The sequence below is a fragment of the Gavialis gangeticus genome, unplaced genomic scaffold (assembly GCF_001723915.1).
Source record: "Gavialis gangeticus isolate Ggan-Ray unplaced genomic scaffold, GavGan_comp1, whole genome shotgun sequence".
Taxonomy (NCBI): domain Eukaryota; kingdom Metazoa; phylum Chordata; order Crocodylia; family Gavialidae; genus Gavialis; species Gavialis gangeticus.
The window spans coordinates 42033867-42045345 of NW_017729004.1; the positions used below are offsets into that span (position 1 = coordinate 42033867).

General features: G+C 41.1%; 1 protein-coding gene across 1 annotated transcript in view; it reads left to right on the plus strand.

Moving 5' to 3' along the window:
- PIP4K2A (phosphatidylinositol-5-phosphate 4-kinase type 2 alpha) overlaps positions 1-11479 on the plus strand; it is a 129015-nt gene that overhangs the window by 88833 nt on the left and 28703 nt on the right. Inside the window, exon 6 of the mRNA XM_019508303.1 lies at positions 983-1021. Within this exon, the coding sequence (XP_019363848.1) occupies positions 983-1021 (39 nt within the window). The remainder of the gene's footprint in view (positions 1-982; positions 1022-11479) is intronic.

Below are 11479 nucleotides of genomic sequence, written 5' to 3' on the forward strand. Positions count from 1 at the left end.
TTTTTTTTTTTTTTTTACATGGAAGGGAGTATTGTGTGTGATGTATCACAAAAAAATATGGTTAATTAAGTACATTAAAAACTTGTATTCACAAGGCTGTTGAGGTAGTTTATGATAGTGAAGCACAGTCCCTGCTCAGTAAAGCAGCCGTAACAATGATAATGGCTACTGTTCTTATATCTGTTCCCTCTGTTCAGCCTCCCAAACATTGCTACAGATCAACCAAAACACTGACATTTTGGGTATTGGAAAGCACTGCTTTCTCCTCTTATGGTCCCTAGCATTAGTGTATTCCTTGGCATTTCTAGACACTCTATGCACAGTGCAACAAATGAATAGCCAGTGCCATACAGATGTTGTTGTGGACCTTTGTGTGCATGCTGTAGATACCCTGCTGTGTCTTCACCAAAAAATGCAGTACCATGTAAGACAACATACCCAACTCAAGCTCTAAACAAGCTAGCATAGATACTGGAAATAGTATAGTCATGCAAGTGTGGTGCTGTGCTCATGCTTCTGATACAAGAGTTCAGGCATCTCTGCATGGGACAGCACTCTGTCACTTGGGTAATACATACTTTCCAGCAGGATGTGAGGTCTATCCTGAACACTTAAGGACTGTTTGTGCTCTGAGCTGTTCAGTATCTGGAGAACATGCACATCTTCATTTGTCTCTTGCAGGCTAGTTAGAATGTACTACCATGTTTAACTAGTTTGAACAAGAATCATTTTAAAACACCATTCAAACCAACTCTGTCAGCAAACATAGCGTCTTCTCCACTGTGGGCAAAGCTGAAGATTAAAATGCCGTTGCTCCCAGAGGTTACCTTCCCCTGCCCCCCACCCCTCTGCCCAGCTTTAGATTGCAGAAGGATACTGTTTTGCCAACCCTACCCAACCCTGTGCCTACTTCTGGCCTCTTATTGTTTTACATGTATATCCTGTTACATGTACATGTTTAGATCCCTTCTTTCTATTCCAGGGCTCTACTGTGGCTAGAGAAGCCAGTGACAAAGAAAAGGTATGGTGCAGTTACACTTATTCATTTACCTAGTTGTAAGCTGGTCCTAGGATAAGCATGACTGGTGCAGTTCTGCCCCTTCTGTGCTTTTTCCTTCTTGAATGTTCTGGTAGTCTTCCCTCTCCACCCTTTTTTTTCTCTCCTCCATATGTGCAGCCCTGGTAATATTGTTCTGTAGTGTGATTAAATGTCAGAGGTAAGTGTGCCAATCCTCCTTTTTCTGTCCCCTTCCTTTTACATTTTTTCTCTCCTCTACCCAACTCCCTTCATTTCTTCCCTATGAAAAACTCATTGCAAGAGACTTCAGAAAGGTGTTGGGTTTTTTTTCTTCTACTTTCTCCTTGCACTTTTCTTGCCCCTTTGCTGTGCTGTCAATTTATGGTTAATAAATTTTGCTTGGTGGTGCAACATTGCATCCTTTCTACCATAACTAACGTTGAGTCAGATTTTGAATTGTGAATGCCTTAGTGGCACAGATGACATCCATGTATATGTGAAAACTGGATAATAGATATAGCAATCCTGGTGGCATACTTGTATGCATATGCAAGTAGGCCATTACACATGGGGCAGGTTCCCACTCAACATCTGTAGATATAGCCTTGGCATTTACTATTGAAAATGTTGCTCTAAATTGGTTCCTATCTCCTCATACCCCTTTTAGGTATTTCAATCTTAGGTTTGTTTTGTTTTGTTTTTTTAATGAAACCCTTTGGTTCTTTTTAAAATGGTTTTTAAAAAAATTAAACTTTTTTTTTTTTTTACTTAAAACATTCTTTAATTCACATGTTGATCTAGCTGCACATCTACAGTCAAATGCCATGAGTGGATCAGAGCTACTGATGTGGTTTGTTATAGCTCAGGGGTGTTAAAAGATACAGCCTATGGGCCGGATCTGGCCCACACAACTCTATCATCCTGCCTGCATACTGTCTGTGGGTCTTGGACAAGTAGCTCTGCATGCAGCATGCACCAGCCTAACTTGATATGCTACATGTGGTGCATGGAGCCCATGTGGCATGGGCTGCACAAGGCATGGGGGTTGGAGCTGGCACATGTACTGCGTGCAGTGCTTTGGGGTAGTCTGTGTGCTGTGCCTGTTCAGGACCAGCTTTGCACAGTGGATCAGAGCTGGTCCAGATCGGGCCCACAGACCAGCACACAGGGCCAGTTTGGCATGGGCACCACATGCAGCACACACTCCATGCTAGCCTCCATGTCATGTGGAGCATAAGCCCTAGACCAGGCCCACATGCCTCACATTTGTCAGTGGGAAGCAGGGCACACACTGCATGTGGCACTGATACCAAACCACCCAAGATGCCAGATCCACCACATGGGACTGGTCGCTGTGCCCAATTCGACCCACAGATTAGCCCCACACCCTTGATCTGGCCCACAGGGCTAGGTAAGTTTGACAGCCTTGCTATAGGTAAATTCATTTCACTCTGCTATGAGAGTGATTAAACTGACGTCTAATCATTTATCTGTCAAAGATTAACTGTCTCTTCTGCATGTTCAAACTTATGCTTAGAGAAGTTCCTTCTGAATTATGCTGTTGTAGGACTGCCAAGCAGTGTGGGTTTAATAGTCTTGCTTTGCTTCATCTTAGTATTCACTGGTATTTTATATTTAGGTATAGTGCCCTCTATATCCCTTTGAGTGTGCCTACTTAAGTTACACTAATGGCCCTGATGAGTTGGTGGCAGACTTGGTTAACTGGCAGCAACTAAGGCAGCTGTTTCTTGTGACTAATGGATTTTTTCTGCTTTAGACCTATGAGGAACTCTTTGCTGTTGTTTTTCTCCCCCCCCCAGTGAAATATTTGGACAGTTCAGATGCATGTGCCTTCCCACCTCTCCCAAGTATCAACCACTTACACCTCCCAAATGTAGATATCAGGAATCATAGCAACTCCAGTTTACATTACCTCTTCTCTACTATGTGACGTTTCTCCATACCACAGTTTGAACTGCCCTTATTCTGGTGGTCTATAGTTGCAGCACAATTAGAGGTCTGTTCCAGGCTGAGGGATTATTTAGAAACAGTGGAGGGTTAACAGGTAGAACAGCCTGAAGAGTACTGAAATATGTTACTCTAAATGGTGGGGACAACATGTTACATTGTAATCTGTATTGTTAATTTGAAATCAATCAATATTAAGGATATTCAGATTCGAGTCTAATTCAGAGTGTAGGGAGTCTCAGGAATACTGCTTGATCATCATATACGTGGTATAGAATATGATAAATTGTGTTGGTATAAGTACCGTTAATGTGCTAAGAATGGGACTCAGATTCTGAATATCAGTTGAAACCTGCTCACCCAGAAGTCTGTTATAACTCATATTGACTTTAATAGGATCAGAGTTAAACCAGTGATGAACGCTTTTTGAAATTACCACTCATAAACACTAATTTAATCTAGAATGAAATCCTAGCATCTTTGAAATCAGTGACAAAAATCCTGTTGACTTCAGTAGCCCCAAGCTTTTTCATTTTTTAATTTTGAACGTTGTTTTCTTTCTGAATTGCAATCTGAAAAATGTTACACAGATAATCTACTGGTAATCTGTAAAGGGCTGAAGTGGCATTTTTTTAAAAATCACACTTGTTTGTTTTTTGCTGGGTTTTTTTTAGATCCAAGCAAACCTAGTGCTGCCAACTCAATGCTTTTGAGTAGCAGTTACTCACAGCAAATATTTGTCATCAGGTCCTGATACCAAACATCATGAAGTTACAGATATTTTTAAAAATATGTACCACAAGTCAAGCAGAATGCAGGCTTTACAGAAGGAACAGTCTTTAAAGCTTTTGAAGCTTCTTTCAAAACAGTATCCAACTTTTTCAGAGTTCTTTTGAACATTGGCAAAACCTCGCTATTCATCTTGTTGAATATTTCCTTTTTTTCCTTTAACACTGGGGTCTGCCTGAATAGTGTCAGTTAGAAGGTGTAGCAGGGTATACTGCAGTCATCTACCTACCTAGGTAGCAGGTATTTTGTAGGCCATAATTTCTATAAGATAAGATAATATAGTCTGCTACAGGCATTAAGATTTTACCAAAATCCAGGTAATTTTATTAATTTAAAATGTTTCAAAAAGGTTACTAGATAAAGCTCAATCTTTTAATTTCAGGGTGTTTTTCATAAAATACACTTTATGTATGTTTCTGGAAACTGTATGACAATCTGAATTGTGTCCTTGTGAGCACTTTGACTTGGGCTCTAATCATGCAGTGACATCCAAACGAACGATGTCTGTGCACGTGTGTGTGTCTGCAGAAAACCCAATGAGTTCATAAGTCTACCTCTAAGGATCCTATTGTGGGTTGGGACTTTGTCATGTAAAGGTTGTACTGATGTGTTTGGGAAGCCTCTGTTATTCACAAGTAATAAATACATTTAAGTGCTATACAGCTTATCTTCTGTTCTACTCCAGAATAGAAAACATCTTGGAAATGTTTTTTATGATAATGAATGAACAGGGAAATAGGTGCTTTCTGATAGCCAACTAAAAATGGCACTTTTAAACTAATTTTATTTCTATGTTTTCAAAAGTTACTTCTTTGTCAGGGGCAGTTTCAAGCCATCCTTTAAATACAGAAGTGTATGAAAACTGTAGTTTGATGAGGAATAAGTGACCCATTTTTAGTTAGCTGTATCATAGGAGCCTCGTACCTTATCAGAATATACCTACTTGCCATATTGTTAAGAATCTTTAAGTGTTTAAGTGATTCAGCCATAAACACTTGCATCCTACCTGGCATGGTAAATTGAAACCATCTCTACTGCAATAATAAACCCAATTTATAACAGTATTATTTATTTTTAGGCATCCAGTACCATATTATATCACTACCGGGAAAGTACTGATTTACTTGATTCCAAGATGAGGTTTCTTTTCCCCCCATTCAACATGGGGGACAGTCCCTAGACTTGTATTCAAATACAAGGCAAGGAGTTGGGGCAGGCACCTTCTTCGCTTCCAACTCTGGCCCCAATCCCAGATTAGAGCCAGTTAGAACTGCAGCAGCCACCTGCCCCCTTGCCTGTCCCCCACAGCTGCTGTCCTCCCCATGGATCCTTTTCCATTGCCTCCTGGGACATGAAGCACGTGAACTCTCGAGTCTATCTAGGACATATTGCTGCACTGCTGTATGGTCAGGTGAGGGGCCTGCCTCCCTGCTGCTGTTTTCCCCACTGTAGTAGTGGGGAAATGAATTTAAAACAACTCTCCCATAATTGCAGAATTTCTATCCATGGAAAATTTAACAATCTTTTTAGATTCTATATATGGAAAACGTATTGGAAGGTTGTCTTAAATTCAAAGTCACCTTGGGTTTGGGTAAAAACAGTATGAAACAAATGGAAGAAGCCGTTGTGGCTAAGAAGTGAGGTAAAGCTACACATTTATTGTGTGACCTACTGGAAATCACCTCAGCCAAACTTTTCAGATGGTGGTGGCTAAAAGTAGATTCCTGGAGCCATATTTAGGCAATTAAATGAAGAGCCTGATTTTTCAGAACTGCTAAGAACTGATGGCTGCTATCAAAATCCTCTCATGCAAGTTCAGTGGAAGCTAAACGTTCATTTTATTCAGAGCTATGGGTTCAGGAGCTCTGAAATCAGACCTCCCAATTAGAAGCCTAATATGGAGTCAGAACTTGACACTTTAGATGGAGAACGCTGGCCAAAATGGTGATGCCGCTGGCTCCCTTTGTCTGATCTCAGTGACTCTTTGGCAGTTATCCCCCATATAAATAAAAGGCAGTCATTTATGCCTGGATGTGTAATGGACCATAAAAGTAACCATGCTTACTCTCTGTCTCTTACTCTAATTTTTTACTATAGTATAGTGATCAGTGTTCAGAGATTTCACCCTGCACCTCCCCCGCAGAAGAGGGGCCAATTGGAATGACTGCTGAGATCCTAATTGCTGGCTGTGACTATTCTCAGTCTGTCTTTCTTTTGATTTGTTGCAACTGTTTAATATCCTAATATGTTGATGATATGCTCTGATACAGTTTCAAAATATTTTGTGGTGCAGTCAGTGTGAAGACAAGTCACATCACTTACTTTTCACCTTGACATACACTTATGATTTGCATTATAAGTGATATTATAACAATATTGGCATCACTTTCTTGGCAACAAATATCATAACATACACTTACTGATGTCTTAAATTTAAAAAGAACAGTACATGCCAATAGTTGTCAAACTTTGACAGCTGCTTCTTTACTTAGTTTATTCTACAATCCTTTTTTTTAATAGCAGATATTTCCTGTTCATGCCATGGACAGTATTACCTTCTCCCTGTAAGACAGGAAAGATGCAGAACTCCCTGGTGGTCTCTCTTCACAACTGTGCTGCACTTCCAGTGACATCAAATTAGTAACTATAGGTGAATGTACTACCTCTTCCATTTGAAAGTTTAAACATAGTGCCAGTAAGTAAGTTTCTCACCAGGGAATTTGAAGAAGAAAAAGAAAAAGAACCGGACTGGCTTGATTTCTAGGAGGTTGAAGTGATTGTTTAAACCTACTGTTTCATCCTTGCTAAACAACCTTCAAATGATCGTAGAACTTGAATGTGTTTTCTGCAGTTGCTATAGAACTCCGTGTACTGCTGCTTTTATTCATGAAATAATATCATGAAAACATAAATGCCCGAATAAAAATAACATAAAAACCTGACACATGACTTAAGAACTTTTCTATTGATGCTGGTTTTGAAACAAGGGTTGCAATTCAGTTAGTTGTACCTGTTTCTCAGCTGTCACCTATCATTGATGCACTCAGTACAAAAAAGATTTGATTAATTTGACCTGTATATTACAACTGTGCAACAGTGACTCTGAGGCTTTGCCTATTACATTTTGAGAGTTACATGAGAAATTATGTCTAGGCATTATTGCAAAGCTGTTACCCGTAGAAATTTCTTTCCAAGTTCTCATTTCTCTTTAGCCTGTAATTTACAACACATTGCAGTTTATTTTGTTTTGATTTCTGGGACCAGAGTTCCAGCTTATGGAACAGAGATGGCCGTATCACAGCATTTTACAATAGTTCAGTCTTACACTGTCTTTTTTTAAGGTTCTATTTTGTCTTTTGATCTCAATAGGTGTGACTTTATCAAGGGTGATAGTTCCAAGTTATGACTTAATTTTTTCTGTTTTGATTCAAAGCCTTTGTAATTCCACAACACTATTATTTGTTCAAGATCCTCAGATGAAATAAGTTTACATACATTAATCATCACAACAAACCTGAGAAGTAGGGTCTTGAATGCACCATTTCTCTAGATGCTTAGGCTCTGTACATATAGGAAGCCCAGCATATAAGGAGCTCAGTGCTTAGGCTCCCTATACTTATGGACTGAGCCATGGGCTACTATGTTAGCCAATATGAAATGATAGACAAAGAGGTGTATCTGAACTCCCACTGTTTTAAGAACTTGGCTCAGCTGCAAGAGGGCACCTCCCTCTGCTCAAAATTCAGAGTCCAGAGGGCGAAAATCTGCAAGGGTTCTCTGAAGGAACAGAGAGGACCCTGTACAATGAGGAGGAAGAGGAGGAAGCCAGTGCCTTTTAGAAAAGTTAATAAAAACTAAAGAGCAGATCCAGGAAAGGACTAGAGCAACTAAAATGGAATTTAGGCATGTAAATCCATAGATGAGATTTAAAAAAACAAAACACAACCATCAAGATTCCAATCTTGTAAGCAAGCCCAGAACATACCTAGCTCATGTTCTCAGCACTGAGTTCAGCACAGCAGCCATGGTCACTTTTCTTGTTTAAACATGGTGCCACCCACATGTTAATATAAAAACCCAATAAATAGAGCATTTACTCACGAAGTTGGAGACTTGGGCTCTAGGCCTTCTCCCAACCTAAAGGGGATTAAACCCCATATTTTTTAACCCCAAACTTTCCAGGAAGGTGTCCTGACCACAAGTCTATGGGCCATGCTGTTTTGGGGGCACTTCCTGCCCTTCCTGTTTGAAGCTGTGGAATGAAGAGTGCAAGGTACCTAGGGCCAGAAGAGCAAACAGCACGAGGCTTTATATGTGCTCAGAGGAAGAAAGTCCTGGGTTCCATTCCTTACGTTTCTTGTTCTCTGGATTATCTCAGGACAGGGGGCAAGGGGTTGTATGTTAACCTCATAATTGTTTTAGTGTAAAATGCTTAAGCAGGCCAGGGAACATGGACCTTTACTTCTCATGACACTGCTACTCAAAATGCAAATTGGAACAGGGGGGAGTTTTATTTTTCCTGTTAATAATTGACTTTGACATTTGTCTTTTTCTAATTCTGGGACACTCCAGAGGCTCCTGTGTAGTTTAGGCAGCCCTGGGAAAGGGTGAGGGTGGGATAAAGTATGATAACACAAGCTAAACATACCTTGGATGGCATTGCCCCACACAATCTTGGGCTGGAAATAAACATTGTCTCTGCATCTCTGGAGTGCAAGCAGTTGTGTCCCCCACCATAGGAGTTGCCATGCCTGTCCCCCCCAATCATGGGAGTTTCTCCCTCCATACTTGCAGGCATGATGCACAGAAATCCCTACAGTGAGACTGCCTCAGGATGGGCATCGCTGCTGCACATGGTGCTACATGGGGAAACCCCACTTGGCAAACACATGCCCCACATTGGGGTGAAGCCCTGACTTTCCCTGCTTACCCAGGTGCAGCACTGGAGATCTCTCTGGGACATGTCTGGGTAAATGGGGAAAACAAGGCAGCCGCTACCATGGTTTGAGGGACCTGATCCCGCCTGAGTTCCCATGATGCGCAGGACCAGGTCCCTCAAGCCTGTGGAGCCCCTGCCCCCAGCAGCTGAAGAGCATAGGCAGCTTTGGGCTGCCCATGCTCTTCTACTGTGAACATGGGCAGCAATAAAGTGGCCCAATTTATTACTACCTTCTGTTGTGGCCACAAATTTGAGCATTTGTGGTGTGATGTAAGGTATGGGCATCTGTGTGCTTTCACTTTGTGCCTCCATAAAAAAGAAACATATGGTAACATCTCTGCCTCTACCTCTGGCATGCCTCCTGTGCACATGCAGTGCCAATACTGGGGCACATTTTCTCCTGTCCAAATTTGAGAATTTGCCAGCATTTTCCCATTACGGCAGCAATAGGTAGAGCTAAGCTGTGTGAAAATTCCCTTCAATTCTAGCAACATTTTTTAAGAGGAAAAAGGCACCATGTAGGAAATCAATATGTACTTATTCCACCCCCACCCCCCAGCTGTAAGAGCACAGCAGTACATACTGATTTCAAGTTAAAATTGTATACAATAGAATAAAATGGATCTTCTGTGCATGCAGTTGTTTCCTGTTACATTTCTGGGGACATGCACTAAAGCAACAATTTTAATTTTTAATGTCACCTAATTGATGTAGTATATAGTATGTGGTAAACTATATTCTGAAATTATTTGATGATATCGTTGCTTTGCAATTAAGTTGCCCTACATAAGGAAATAACTATCAGGTTGGAGAAAACAGATTAAAGTGGGCTTTAATTTATTCCACACCAGTTATTTAATAAAATCGTCTAATTTATTTCATTCAGTATATTCAGCTTGCAGGAAAGGAACACCAACTTCTGCAAGTCCTTCTGAACAAATGTTACTGCATACCAGAAAAGAAGTATATTCATTTATGCAGTGTCACCTCATCCCCACCCAATTTTCCAACCTTCTGTAAACTTCCTAAACAGGCCTCCAGTTTTGTTCTCTATCCCAGCTGCAAAAGTTCTCTTCTCGGAGAGGAGTCTCTGTATAACAGAAGCATGAACTTTACCCGCCCTCCCACACTAGCAGCTGTAGAAAACAGGCTGGAGCCTTCATATTCCAAAGACGTGCCCACATTTATTCACCCTTCTTTTCTGAGAAGTTTGAGCTAGACCTGTCAGCCAGCTATGGACCTCACCCACAGCATGCTAGATACTACAAATTATGTTTTAAGATTATACTATTCAAAACACAGCCTTCTGCCCATGGCAGGCACAGTGTAGCAGACCAGCCAAAACAACAAAAAGAGTGAGATTAGTCTAACATTTATAACCAATTTATAAACCAACAAAATTAATGTGCACTCAGGATAGGTAGGCAAAGGAAACTGGTGCTAGAGCCTAACAGCTGACACCCAACATTATACAACATTGGAAACCAAACTGGAGCCAATCATCAGTCTTTAGAGATGTGAGTAACTTGACATGGAGAATGACTCTGGTGAATATCAGTGAACTGGATGCATTAATAATGTAAACAGCTTTACTCAGTGCAGAGAAGGATCCAGTCCTATACACATACAGGGCACAGAAACCCAAGACACTGGGATGGAAGTGCCTAGCAGACAGCACACCACAGTTATGTGAGCAAGGGCAAATTTGGCCACTGACACCCAGGAGCAAGCCTTCATTCCAGAAGTGCCACAGAATCATTAATATCTGCAAAGAGTCGATAAGGTCTTTCAGCCATTGTCCCACATTTTGCATTTAACTTTGGAAACATCTCTGTAGACAGGCCCACATACACAACCTATACAAGCTCAGTTTTTTCTCCTGGGAAGGATAAATAACTTAAATCTGAGCCCTGCTTGGAGGCAAGTAAATAATCCTCGAATTCTGTTGCATGTATGCATGAAACACTGTGCCTGCCAGCACAAAACTATGCATGTGACTGATGTTTCAACCAGTGACTTCTTAAAAGTGGCTCTAGGCTAGAAAAGTGATTATGTAAAAATGTCTCCTTTTTCATTCCTATGTGTATTTAGTCAGATCTGTTAAATTTAGCTATGTTATAAAATATTGCTACTTTTACACCTCTAGAACTATAAGTGACACAGCTATGTGTGCTAGATTCTAGTCATTGTTGTGTACTGCCTGAAAAATGGCTTGCTTTTTCACTCGGGTTACACCAGAGTTGCCAAATGTATCAGGAGAAAAAATGCAGGTCCTTTAGGTCCTGCTTTGACCTATAGAACTTTCATTACTGGTAATGCAAAAGTAAGAATTCCTTTTGCCTCTCAAATTCCACCTCATTTTAAAGCTGTTCTCTTGTCCCTATGCTGTGAAGTGCAGAGCATCTACAGTTCCCATTACCTTTGGCTGGAGTAGGCATATGTAGTCCCTGACAGGAATTAAGCATTATAAATCTTAAACATGATAAATAGTTTCATAGTTTCTAGGGTCAGAAGGGACCTGAGCAGATCATCTAGTCCGACCCCCTGCCATGGCAGGAAGAGCAGTGGGGTCAAACGACTCCAGTAAGGTGGTCATCCAACCTCCTCTTAAAAACCCCCAGGGTGGGAGCCTGCACCACCTCACTTGGAAGCTGGTTCCAGACCCTAGCCGCCCTGACCGTGAAATAGCGCCTCCTGATGCCCAACTTAAACCTTCCCTCTGCCAGCTTGTGACCATTGTTCCTGGTCACTCCTTGCGGCGCTCG